The 13,972-nt window shown below is 38.4% G+C and overlaps 1 protein-coding gene across 1 annotated transcript in view; it reads left to right on the forward strand.

Moving 5' to 3' along the window:
• The first annotated feature begins 1,485 nt into the window (after positions 1–1,485).
• CFAP54 (cilia and flagella associated protein 54) overlaps positions 1,486–13,972 on the forward strand; it is a 101,765-nt gene continuing 89,278 nt past the window's right edge. The window contains exons 1-4 of the mRNA XM_053978379.1: positions 1,486–1,697; positions 7,241–7,346; positions 10,835–10,981; positions 12,990–13,161. Coding sequence (XP_053834354.1) covers positions 1,501–1,697; positions 7,241–7,346; positions 10,835–10,981; positions 12,990–13,161 — 622 coding nt within the window. The 5' untranslated portion in view covers positions 1,486–1,500. The remainder of the gene's footprint in view (positions 1,698–7,240; positions 7,347–10,834; positions 10,982–12,989; positions 13,162–13,972) is intronic.

Genomic DNA, 13,972 nt, shown 5'->3' on the forward strand with positions numbered 1-13,972 from the left:
GCTATCCTCCCTTTCCCTTATTGTTTTCCGTGACTCAGTTTGTTTCTATGGCTGAAAAACTAATCCAGATTGCAAATGTTACATTCACTCCACCATCTGCTACCCAAATATTAGAGATATGTAAAGTTTTACTCAGCAGTCTTGTTTCCAGTCTCTCAAGTTCCCCTTGAAGCTTCTAGGTACTGCTAGTTTGAGAACAGCACTCTCTGCATTCCATGAATGTATCAGCCCTTTGGGATGCAGCACCATCTAGTGAGGCAAACTAGCTCAGAACTTCATAGGGATTTGAAACGATGACACCAGCAATACTTACAGTGGCACAGGCCACTTTTCTCAAGAGGCCAGTGTTTTATTAGTCATCTGGTAACCATTACAGGGAGTTCTTTGGTTAGCATTGCAAAGCACAGGCAAAATCTTTAGATGTTGCAGTTGCTGCTCTCCAAGCCAAGTTCTCATATTTCATTTGTTCTGTAAAATTTGTCTCTGAACACAGTGATTTCTAAATCCCTGCATCAAAATCTTTTTGCCATGTCTTTTCATTGCAGACTCAATTTTCTACCTCCTTCACACATATCTGAGGAACCCACTCCTGCTTGTGCTTTGTTTAAATTTGCTCCCACCTAAATGGCATAGCCATTGTCACTAGATCTTCCCACAGTCTCACAATACCTGTTGGACAATGGATCCACGCAACTCCCAGCAGGTAACAATACTAAATCAATGTGTAAAATGAGTCAGACACGTTAGTCATAAATTAATCATATTTTTTAATTTTCCCAATTTTCCAAGGATGAATAGTATCTAGATGATTCCCATGTCATTTCTCTGACCTTGCTAATGCAGTATTTTTTGATTCCAGTAATTCAGTGTGCTGATGCTGTGTGTCTCCAGCTGTTGGAAGGATAGTTATTTTGCTGTCATCTATGAATTACTTGGATGCACTTTTCAAGTGTTTCTTTGCTTTACCCATCTCTGTTTATCCTTTTCCTTGATCCTTTGTCGAGAAACTGCCTCCAAAGGCCCTGGTTGCCAGGGCACCCTGCTCACTTATCATATTTCTCTCATATTTTGAAGTGAAAGCTTTCATGTTTTCACTTTAGCTGTCCCTTACGCTCATCGTGATGACGAACATGGCAACAGAGTCAGTTTCCTTCACATCCCTCCCAAACCTCTTTACCACAGTGTCTGTAAAGAACTTCAAAACACATAGGTTGCTATAAGCACCTCCTATAACATAAATACGGGCTGGTAGTTTCCCAGTTTGCCACCTTTTTTGTTTGTTTAACAGACAAACATAACCATTTAGACGATCAGCACACTTTTATGCGTAGCCGTGCAGCAGGCACAGCGACACAACCAGTAGGTGCTAAGTGCCATCCCTGGTGAAACAGGCTGCGGAAGAGCCGCCCCACGCGGTACCTCCCGCCTTGTCCAGGGCGGCCCCGCGGCCGTTGCCCGGAGACAGCGACGCGTCCGCGCCCGGGCCGGGCCGGGCCGAGCATGGCGCAGCCCGCCGGGCCGCCGCCGCCCGCCGCCGGCCCGCAGGCCCCGCACGCCGCTTTCTTCGGGCCCGTGGCGCGGGGCAACCCGGTGGTGGACAGCTTCGAGGCCGAGCTGCGGCGCGTCCTGAGCTCCCTGCGGCGGCTGCGAGGCGCGGGGGAGGCCAAGCCGCCGCAGCACGACCTGCACCGCCACGGGTAGGGCTGCGCCGCCGCCCCTGATTCCCGCGTCGCCGCCCGCTCCGGGAGCCGCTCGCCGTTCCCTCTGCCCCCGCCTCAGCTCCCTTTCTCGGCCGCACCCCTTCTCCTTCGCTCTGCTCCTTCAGCCGCCCCGCGGGCTCTCCGCGCCGCCGCCCCGCCGCTCCCGGGCTGCCCTTCCCGGCCCGCCGGGCAGCGCCAGCTCGCCACGCCCGCCGCTGCTCGGCTCCCTCGTCACACCACGGGCTGCGCTGGGAATCCCGCGCCCGCTGCACTGGGAGATAGCCAGGGTTTCAGAAGTCTGAACACCGCTTTTTAAAATTTTTATTTCTTCAGTGCTTCCTACAAGCGCTTTAGGGAAAAACTACAAGGGGCTGTGGAAGTTGGCAGCACCACTGTTGGTTCTGTCAGACCTGCCTGAGCTTCCTGGTGGGAAAATCCCTTGACAGTGCTGCAGGGACTGGCACCACCAGCCTGTGCGGCTGCTGGTGAGGGTGAACTCTTGTGGGCACGTACATGCCTTCAACAGTAGGGCTACACGAGGATAACAGCACACAGCTCTTTTCCTGCATATGTCTCTGTCTACGTTGGTTTATTTTTATACACAAAGATGCAGGCAGAGCATATGGCAAGTATAATAGTGCATATTTGTTTGCTCGCATACATGCATATCTGTGGGTATGCATAAGTCGAGATTTTGTAATGCAGTTAAGATAGAGCAACTGGAATCGGTGTATGATTCATAGTGCATGCATATGTCTTTTACAGACTGTGCATTTCTCATGTAGCTCTCCCTGCTGCATTTAGGCACATTGTGATACAATTTATTTTAAGGTAAATACTTGATTTTCTATTGTTGTTACCTGAATACTACTCTGTTCTAAGTTTGCAGGTCTTTAACATAAACCCCACAAGTTTCCCAGGGTATCAAAAGTTCCTTCAAAAACAGCATAGAAGTTAGTTTACAGGGTGGTTACCTTATCACTTATGTGCAGCTTCTACAGTTGCATATTTCACTCAGTAGTTTCCTAGAAATAATCCACAAATTACCCTACTCTGAAGTAGGTGTATACATTTTCAGAAGGTACTCAGATTCTGCGGCCTGGCCTTTGTCTGAGCTGGAGATCCTTCCTATTCTAAGCTATCTGGCTTCCTAATTTGTTTATGGGGTATGTTCATTATTGGGTCTAGGCCTAGGTGGATCATGCAGGTATAAGTCTCCAGGTTTTTGCCTCTAGTGTTCTGAATCTCAGTATGTTGACTTTTTATATTGTTTCAGCAGCTGATTTCAGTGGTTTGTTATTTTGAAGCCTTTTTGTAGTTTCAGACCTTTTTATTTCAGCTTTAGCTGATAGGAATTGTTATATTGAAAGCTATTCTCTCCAAGTCCACTTAGAAGAAGTAACACTACTTGGCTGCTTCAGGCACTAAGTAATTGCCAACGGTGTTCTTCGTATCTTCTGGTCAGCAGGCGGCCATGCTGAAGCTGAGCTGTTTGCAGTATTGTGCTAAGTTACCAGTTTTTGTGAACAGTATCTCCAAGCCTTTTTTTGCTTTACCTCTCAAACCTAAGTTCCGTCTTATTCAAACTGGTATTTTGTGGATGTCACCCATGACCATGCATACCTTGGTTAGCATGAGAGTATTTTCACATCTGAGGAAATCTGCAGTGTTCATCATGGAGATGAGAACTGCCTCTATACAGGCCTTGATCTCAGAAGTCTCTGGTAGTAGTGATCCCCACCAAAATTCCAGAGCATTAGGAATACTGAGTAACATGAAGGTCTCAGTAGCTGTGCATCATCAGGCATTCTTCATTTGCATAGGGACAGTACCGAGGTAGAAGACTGGAATTCTGATTATAAGCATATGTTCAGGCAGTCAGCAAAGTCAAGACTTTGCTGTCAACAAAGTCAATATGTGATTGTGAAATTTCAGGGGTTTTTCTCCCTACTGCTTCATTGTTTGATAACTCAAAATTGGAGCATGTGCTGCTTGCAGAACCAGCTGTAGTCTGGCTGGTCCTACAAATTTCTGAAGGTAATGACTATTTCAGATGCTTTCCTGTGGTATTCACGTTCTCTGAACAGAGAGAGACGTGATTGTCTCTCCCAGGATTTTTCCTGGGAAGCTGTGAGATGCAGTGAGAAAGCTCAGAGAAAGAAGAAAACAATTCTTATCTCTATTTGCTGTGCCTGTTGTTTGGCACGTGTGGAATGTGTTATGGGGATTGTTTACCAAAGGGTGATTTGTTAAATGGACACCAGTGATGGTTGTTTGGATTGATTGGCCAATTGGGTCAAAACTGTGTCGTGACTGTCTGGAGATAGTCACAGGTTTTTCTTTAGTATTTTTTTAGTATGATATAGTTCTAGTATAGTATAAATGTAATATAATTTAGCTTAAAAGCAATTTATTCAGCCTTCTGCAATATGGAGTCAGAGTATATTATTCCCCCTTCAAGGGTCACTGCTTCGATACTTTCATATGCTCTAAAGACTTCTTGCTATTCTGTTTTCCAAACTATCTTTTGTGGCATGGAGTGAGGTCAAAGTGTTCTTGTTCTTTGAGCAACAAGAAAACCAGCTTCCACTGGTGGTAAGTGTGTTCAATTTAGAAAAATTCCTCCAACTCTTTCAAACTTTGGTGTTTATAGGTCAACAGAAAGGCCATAATTTAGGCATTTAAATGTTCTAATGTAGGAAACAAAAATTACTGAACGCTTCCCTGGTATCACAAATCTTTTCAGTCAGAAATAGCAATCAAAAGTAATTTTTCCTCAGCTAAACAAGAAGTTGTTTTGCTCCATTTCTCTTGGCAGCAAGGCCATCAAAGCTTTACTTTGAACTATTGATTTTATCTCATGTTGTGTGGCTTAGCCACCCTTATTTAATAAGATGGCTTTTGATCAGTATCAGAGAATTCTTTATACTCTTAGTAAAGATTTTAGTCATGTGGGCCTTATCCTGTGCACACTATTATGGGTTTACCTTAGGGATTTTTTTTCTATTATGGATGGAAGTAAAGAAATTTCACCTCTGAGCTTCAACACTCCACTATTTTTTTTTAAGAATTTACTTACTTAACTTGTTACTCTGGTGTCCTACAGGCTGTTTAAAGGAAACTGTTTGGGAAGCTGTTTGGGAAGTGTCTCACTCTCCTCTTTTGTCTGTGTCAAAGAAACATTCCTGTGTCATGAACTCACTTGTAGTTAGTCATAGCATTATACCAGAATCAGTTTACCTTAACCTTCTGACTGAAGCTGAAAGTCTGGTCAGGTTTGTCAGTACTTTGCTAAACTATTTTTTTACAGATTTATTACTTCTTTATTATATCTGAGAATCTCATGTGTTAACATGAACATTCATAACAAAAAATGAAGATGACCATTACTGGGGACTTCAAGCTGATCAGTCTGAAAGAAATCTACTAGTCTTAGCTTTTAAGACCTTCATCCAGGGTCATTCTTGATATCTCTTTTTCCCTCTCTTTTTCCTCTTTCCCCTTTCCTCCTAATATCCATCAAATCTCTTGGTCTCTGAAATTTTCCTAAATTCTTCCTTTAATACTCCAAGGGAACTTTGCTCAGCTGCCTGACAGATTCCTTTGCTTTGGAGCCTCTTTGCAGATACTAACTGGTGTGGAATATTTTCTCAGTATAAGAACTCAGTACATACCCAGGCTGTTAATTGTTAAGGATGGACCAGGAGGGGCTCATTCCCTCATTTGGAATGTACTCCTCATTTCACTGGCCTATGGTTTCCTTAAAAATTTTCTCCTTAAAAATGCCTTAGAACATTTTATTCTGATTGTTGCTTTTGGCCTAGTTTGTGCTGTTACTGCATTTTTCCTTTAGGATACAACTCTAGGATGTCCTACTTATTTCCTTGCTGCTTACTTTCAAAAACTGAGAATTGTGCTGAGATGATACTTTTAGAAAAAAAAAAAGGATTATGATTTTTACATTTCTTTATTGTAAAGGTGATTTGACAGATTTCTCATAAAGCCATCTGTTTCACCTTGAAATGTGAAGATGGCTCACAGCTTCCTGTGTGGAAAGAAAATGTTATTTATTGTGCTTTTTGTTTTTTTAATTGGGAGTGATCTTATAAGCTGAAATGGAGAGTTATATGAGACACTGTTATAATGCATTCCAAGTGCTTTGAATGTCAGAGAACAGTTTAAGAAAGTGCCTTGTGTTCTAATCTACCATCCCAGTTTTAAGAGAAGTCGAAAAGTTCCAGCCACTTCACACCAATAAGCATATGGTTTATGCATGACAATTCAGCTAGAAGGATATTTTTCAGATGTTAATTTCTTTAAATGTTAATTTATAGTTCTTCAGTTGCTTTCTTTCCTCATAAATTGCTACCTATAAATAATTTGGCTGTAGCAGTATCACAAGGCACTCTGCTAACATTTCTGTGCAAGTGATTTGTTAAGAGAATAAATGTGAGAGATGCCTGGCACTGTGAACGCTGTCAATACTGGTAATGATTTGCTAACGTGATTCTTTTATGAAAAAGTCCCAGTGCTTATTAGCAGTCTGTCTGATCAGTTATTGTTTTCCAGCTAGAATGTAGCTTTCTTAAAGAAGTGTAGGGTGGGGAAGTTGTACACGTGCGAGCACGAGGCCATCAAATCATGATTGGTAGGGACTGAAGCACTGGCACAATGTAGTCAGTGTCTCTGTAGCAAAGGGAAACTTCTTAAATCAGTTACCATTTCTGGGAGGCTTGCTGGTTCAGCAAAATAGGCAATTTATTACACAAAGACATCCTTGATAACTGTGGCTAGAATAGAGGCAACAGAAGAGCATCACAATTATTGCCATAAAATCCTCTCTGTTTTAGCAAGTGTGTCATTTGGTTCTTTCTGAAACCTACCCCTTACAATTTAAAATTCCTGAACATTTCTTTCATGACTCATGGTGTAGCTCTGTATACCATGAGCTCTGTGTACCATAGCTCTATATACTGTGTAGCTTTATGGTTTATTCCATGGCTACCTGTTTGCAAGGTTGCAGCTGCCTGACCATACATTGTTATTTTGGGATTTTTTTCCTGCTCATAACATTTGTAGTTTCCAGTCTAAGAATTGCTGTGAACTGTAATTCATTGAGTCTAAGATATTAAATTGTTTATTCCAACAGAACTTCTCAAATACTAGCTGAAAGGTGGGACAGATTTTCTGCTTGTGACTGTGTTTGAACAACACAAGGGGATTCTTACTAGGACATTTGAATAAAAATTTACCTGGGAGAAAATTCATCCTATTTAAAATGCATGATAAAAACTGGTGACAGAAATGAAACCCAGAAATGTCCTTGTCTGCCTGTTAAATCTGGTTGTAATGATCACTTGCTTTGAAATATATAGAAGTTCAAATAGATTTGGAAGAAAGGAGTTTTCAAAACTTGAAGCTTTCCTGATTTGTTTACTTGTTATGACAGGTTTACTGCCAGTTTAATCTGAAACCTTTTCTCATATGTATATATATATATAATATTTTATATATATATATATATATTTTTTTTTTTTTAGAGCAAATACTTTGTTTAACATTTGGATCAAATATAAACCACGACTACCGGAGTGGTATTACAATGAAAGACTTGTGAAAGTTGGTGATACCCTTGCTCAGATCAAAGTAAGTAATTTGAAATCAGAAAAGGTTCAGTCATAGCCTTTGTTTCATTATGTTTCTACACTACTTTAATTTTTAATCATATTTTACTGAAAGCTATTCAGAAAGTAGCAAAAACTTTTACAAAATAATTCCAGTGACAGTTGGTTGTTTGTATTTCTTGCTTTTTTATTGTAAAATTGCCCTGATTTTTTAATATATTTTCTATATCTGTATTTTCTATGCACCCATTGCCTTTTCAAACACCCCAAAATCTTTCTTTTTTTGTTTGATGTTTCAGCATGATAGTGTACAATATCTGACTGTGCCTTTAATGCTGTTAAAGTAGAAGTTGACAATGATAGAGCAGTTCCACTGACTCAGCTCAATACTCAGTTTCCAAACATGAATAAAAAGAATTGTCAGGAGAGGAACAGAGAACAGGAACCAGAGTGCAATTACACATTGTACAAGTATACGTATCAGTGATGCTCCTGCGTCTTGAATTACGTGTGTATTTCTGGTCTCCTCAAAAGGGGTAGATCACAACTAAAAGGGATTCAGGAGCTTGACTGTTGAAGGCAGAGTATTTGAGAGATATTTCACTATATGATAACTCTATTTTTATGCTTTTACTTAGTCATATGTTACTGACTACTCAAAATGGGATGCCAGGCTAGTAACTGTTGATCTGACTCAATAAGGCAAATATATTTTTATATACTATTTGTCCTTTGTGTTTCCTGTGGAAAACATCCAAGGGTGAGCCATTTACAAGCTTAGTGATATTTGTGTCAGAAGGTCATGTCATAAAATCTGGGGCTTTCAAGGGTAGTTACTAAACAACACTCAGAAGCAGCTCAGAGATGTATAGTTAGAAAGTCAGTTCTGTACCTGCTAAATTTTTTAACATAACAGGAATAAAAGAAAATAAATAAAAAAAGAGGGCATAACTGGAAATGTATCAAGGTGGTTTGAGGGGCCATCTTTTTGAGACACACATCCAGTGAAGCTGTTCTTTCACTCTTATGTCCTTTGCTTATGGAATGCAGCAAGGAGAGATGCTCTTTGTGCTGTTAGTGGAGAGTGGTTATTTGTGGCTGCCTGGTGGGCTTTTCTGCAAGCCATGGCAAAGGCAGGAGTATCATGCAGATGTTATGAAGTCTTCTATATCCTTCATTGCATGTGTCCTGAAGAATTCCACAAAAGTGGCCTGCTCCTGAATAAGGAACAGGCAGCTTAAGCTGAGTTTCAGCAGCACTCACTGGGAGGCAGAAGAAGGAGTATAGAAGAGTCCATAACTGTGGAGCCATTACAATTGAAGGTGCAGGGTCATGGTGTAGGTTTAGACATACAGAAATTCTTAAGGAAACTTGAACAGCAGCAATTGTTAATAGCATTGCCTAGACAATTCTGTTCATGTTTTCTTCATTTTTGTATATTCCTGAGGTTTTCATAGCTTCTGGGCCCTAGGAATTGCTTGAAACCTCACATGAAGCTTTTAGTGCTTGGGAACTGCTGCTCTCACAGAGTACTCAGAAAGATTATTTCAGATTATCAAATGCTGCTTTCTGTACTCTGCATTGCCTTCCCAAAGCAGCATTCCAATATAGTTTGGTCCTTACATTCAAGGTGCTTAATGACCTGACCCTAGATTGCCTGAAAATAATCCATGTTTCTGCATAAAGACTTGTGCTTGCAACTTGAATCTAGTGTAATGTGTTTTTCTACAGTAAAGTTATCAGTGTTGTTGAAGAAGTTGTTTTGCTGGTCAGCCTAACACATTCAACTTTTTTTGGAACTCACACTTTTAGTGCATTTCTTTAATTTAATTTTAGAATGAAAACCTAGTTTTCATTCAAGTTTTTTCCCTGAAAAGAAATAAATAGAAGCAGCAGGTGATGGATGTTGCAAATTTCAAATGCATTACAGGAAGGATGAATGTGGTGTAAAAGCAAGGTCTGTGATACGTGGGGTAAAGCCAATTCTATAAGTACCCCTCTTGGCTCCTAGATGAAAATTGGTGTTGAATATTTTAAATTTTAACCTGCACATTATATAATACTTAATGACATGTAGTCCTTAAAAAATAATAATTGCATATGAATAGTCAGTGGGTAGGCACCGCTTAGCTTTCTGTCCTCCTGCTGTATTTTTTTAATGCCTTTAGATTCCATCTGCTATGTGTTTTTTAGGCCACACCTAAATTCATTAAGTCATATATCTGGAAATTACTTAGTCTGTTAGTCATCATATGATCAGTACTGACTCGTTTTTTCCCTGCCTCCCACTCTGCCTGTATCTGCCTGTTATCTTTGGTCATACACATGTGTTTTAAACTGTTTAGGAGAGAATTTACCTTTTTGTTGTATGTCAATAACTATCTTAATGGTATTCTAATCCAAATCCATTAGACTTTGGATTCTAAGTGTTATCACAGCCTGAATGTATGTATTAGATTACACAAGTGACTGACTGCCCATAGCTGTCCATGGAAAGTCAAAGCTTCTATGTATGGCTGCTGCTTTCACACAGCAAATAGGACAATGGGGCCATGTGAGTTAGACTCCTCAGATAATTAAAAATTACAGGTGTTACTGTGGTGGAAGGAATTTATATTGAAAAAAAAGAAGACAATACAGGGAAATGAGAATTTTGTGTGATTAAATATTAAAGGATCATTTTTACCAGCAGTTAGTTATTTTTTCCTCAATAATTTATTTAGTGTGAGTGCTACACTTAGTGAAATTGGTAGAGAAACCTAAATGTAATCTTGCTGAAGGAAGTGGTAGTGATGATTCATTGAATGTCACTTCCAGATCTGAGTCAGTGCTGAACCATAGAGTCAGCATGATTTTAGAGTGGTTCGACATGCTGCTGGGGAGCTCTATTTGGAATTAGATATAAAGCTCAGCATCCTCTTTGCTAACAGTTCTTAAAGACCCAGTGGCAATTTCTGGTCTATTAATGCTGATTTCTTGGCCACATGTAAATTCCAGTTTCCATTTGTTTCAATCTTTTTAAATTCATCTTACTCTTTCTATCTGTTTATTAAAAAAAAAAAAAGCTTTGACAACATGGAAACAAGGAAGAGAGAAATGATTATATTTATATATTGTTTATAAAGTTCTACATGATGAAGTACTTTTTTTCTGAAGTGTATTATCATTGTCATTACTGTTGTAAAACTGTAGAGTATTCTAGCAACTCTTTAAATTTATTACATTAGCCCAGGACTCTGCTTTGTAATTGTTCTCTGATATGTCGTATTTATGATTAGAATAAACAAAACTCACCAGAACTCGTGAAGAACAAGCCATTCTTTAAGTATTTCAACCTTTCATATGTTAGGTGTTCACTCTGCATGCTGGATATTTGTATGAAACTGTAGTGTTTTACTTCCTCTTGCTCTTTCACGTTGATACTTTTTTCATAAAGATAATAAAAAACCCACATGTTTTATAGAAATGCTGTATACAAACTATAAAAAGAACATATGATTTTTTTTTCAGGAATATAAGTTGGCACTTCTACAGTGTTATGAAAGATACCTTCAGCAGTTTGTTTCTGTAAACCTTGATGATGTCATGGGTGATGTGCAGCGCTTTAAATCTGCCTTTTTTCCAAATGGTGTCAGAGACAAAAATGCAGCACTTATGGTAGGTTGTGGGTTTTTAAAATTTTTCTGGTCAAAGACATTCACAGATTCAAAGTAAGTAGCCCATTTTATCTTCCACAAATATACTTCATATTAATTATACATTAATATTAACTAATCTTAAATAGTTTGTTAGATATAAATAGATATAAATTACATTGAGATTTAATGATCGTATGTATGATATAAACATCTGGAGTTAGTGTAGATTTCTAAGAGGATATAAGTGCCTAATGCTTTTGTGGCAGAAGCCAACCACCATCAACTTAGTGTTAAAATAGCAGTTTTCTCTGAATGTGGTGTTCTGTAACTGCTTACAGCAGTTTTTGCTCTGAAATAGTTGCTGTTACTCACTTGCAGAATCAGGATGTGGGCAAAATTTGATAAATATCCTGCAATTTTGGAAATTTCTGTATTGTGTGATCTAAGAACCAGACTGAATGCAAAACAATTAAAACATTCTCCTGTATTTTGTACCATAAGTGTGCAAAATACTACTTGTAATAAATGGTCATGACAGTTAGAAAAGCAGTGTTGTGTTTTTTATAGCTTATTTGCTCACTATGAACAAAAAGGGCAGACTGCTGAATACTTTTCTAAGTGCTTTAAGCCCTAGGAAGCTGAGTGACCTTAAGAATGTGTTGGAATTCTTTTGTGTTAATTGCTTTATCAAGGTAGGGACTTGCAGTATACCTTTTGTTATTCATGGAAGAAAGTGTTTCAGTTGATATAGAGGGAATGCTAAAAACATGTACTATTTTACTTAAGCAGTTCTTTGCTGAGAAGCTCTACTTTTGTACACAGTGGGTATTTTGAATTAACGAATGCAAGTTACTCTGTGATCAAAACCAACAAACAGAAATGGTAGGCAGCTCCTGTGTATTGAGCTAATCAAATTCATATCCTTGAGTCAGAGTGTAAATAGGCGTTTAGTGAAGAGAGGAAAGCAGCAGTTTGCTTAAAAGCTAGAAGCAGATAGCATGATAGAACAGATACTTTGTATTATTATTTTTCTTTTTAAAATGTGGTTCGGCTTCCTAGAAAGAATATGATCAAAGACTATGTTAATACATTTTAAAAAATGTTTTGTAAATAAATTTGAAGTTCCAGAGATGCTCTCCTCTGTTTTCTGTATGTTTGCCTAGACTTTGAACCAGTCCTACTGGTAAATGTTATGGCAACTCTATACTGAAATGCCTGTTCTGTAACTTAGCCTTTACAGACTGAGATATCCTTAAATTTTCAGATACAAAATTTAGTTGGCAACTATCCCTACAATTGGAACTGGAAAATGGTAATGTGTCAAATGATTACATCTTAAGGCTTTAAATGTAATTTTTCTTGCCATGTTCCTGCAGTTAGCTTTTCTTTTTAAATATAACACTAAGAAATGGCATTTCAGGGCTAGAAACTTCCAGCTTCAGTGAATCAACTGCAACAAAATAATATAATTTCAAATGTTATTCTGACTAGTCATGTTCCACTTAGCCCATTTTTTCCTGCTGTTTGTTCAGCTGATGCTATAGTCCAGGCACAAGTGAGGTCACATTATTTTAGGAATTACAAGGAAGAGAAGGAAAAATCCATCTGTGGAAGAGAAAAGTAACAGATGAGAGTGAGAAATAAGATAGTGGTGATATAGATGGAGAAGTGTAGAAAATTTAAAATTTACCTTAGTTGATGGAGGACATCTACAGAGAAGCCAAGTGTCAAAGGCAGATTCTTTGAACAGCAGTTTAATACCTCATTCTCCCTACACCCCTTCCAGCACTCCTAGTGCATTTTCATCAGTGGAAACTGACTCAGGTTCATGGTACAACAACCCTGAAGCTTTAGAGTTGCTGAGTTTTTCTCCATATTCTAATGCTCAGTTCAATGTCATGCTGATTTTTTTCTGCTGTTATGCCTAATCTTTTCTTACTCATCATTTTGTTGTACTTTGCTGATGTGAACTGACATATGTTCATATTTATTTCTATTAACTTTATATGTATTTCTATGTGTTTTAGTTCCATGTTTTGCAAGCAAGAAATGTTTGCATTTATCAGATGGTTTGCAGCAGAGACAGAAATCTTCAGAATCAAGAGTCCCTGCAGACTTGTCTCAATGCCTTGACCTCATTACGACTCACTATGCAAGTGGCTCTACCTCAGGAGAATTTGTGTTGGCTTATCTACAATGGTACCTCAGGCTTTCAATTTACATTTCTTTGCTAAGCAAAGCTGTGAAGGGAAACTTTTATACTCTTTATACTCTTTAAGGTCAACCTAAGGGGCATGAATAAATCTCTAGTTAGTCTTCAATCACAGTAGGGGTTTTTAATAATTTTTTGGTTTTTCTAATAGAAGGGATTTTAAAATTAACATTTTCACAGTGTACGTTTTCAGGTGGACTGTTGTAAAAGCATCTACTTTTTCATTATAACTGTGCTTAAGAGTACAAATAAAATCAAAAGTAAGGACATTTTTGGAGTTCATCCTAATTAACAAAAAACACTCAAGATTTTTCTATCAATAAAATGTTTGTTTTGTTGGGTTTATTTTGTCTTGTTTCTCTTGGTTACTTTTTTTTGTTGTTGTTGTTGGTTTTGGTTTGGAGGTTTGTTGTTTGGGCTTTGTTGTTTTGGTTTTTTTTTGTTTTTTTTTTTTGAAAAGGGAATGGCAGATCTAAGAGTAGAAAATTATTGTCTGCCATTACATCTTTGTATTTTTGAAAGTACTTTGAGGGGAGGAGTTGATAATAAAACCATTCTAAAAAATACCATACGGCACTTAAGGATTTTGATCTATGTATAAGATTTCAAGGTGCTGCTTGTAAATGCTTGTAGTAAGGAAAAATTGAGAAAATAATGGAACTTCTACAAACTAGATGCACAGAGAATGATTTATCAAGATTTTAATTTCAGGAACAAAACCAGTCTATTTTTGCTTTGAAAGGCAATGTTATTTAGTCAAAAATAAACAGACTAGTATGAATTTCACAGAATCACAGC

The sequence above is a fragment of the Vidua macroura genome, chromosome 5 (genome assembly GCF_024509145.1).
Source record: "Vidua macroura isolate BioBank_ID:100142 chromosome 5, ASM2450914v1, whole genome shotgun sequence".
Classification (NCBI taxonomy): Eukaryota; Metazoa; Chordata; class Aves; order Passeriformes; family Viduidae; genus Vidua; species Vidua macroura.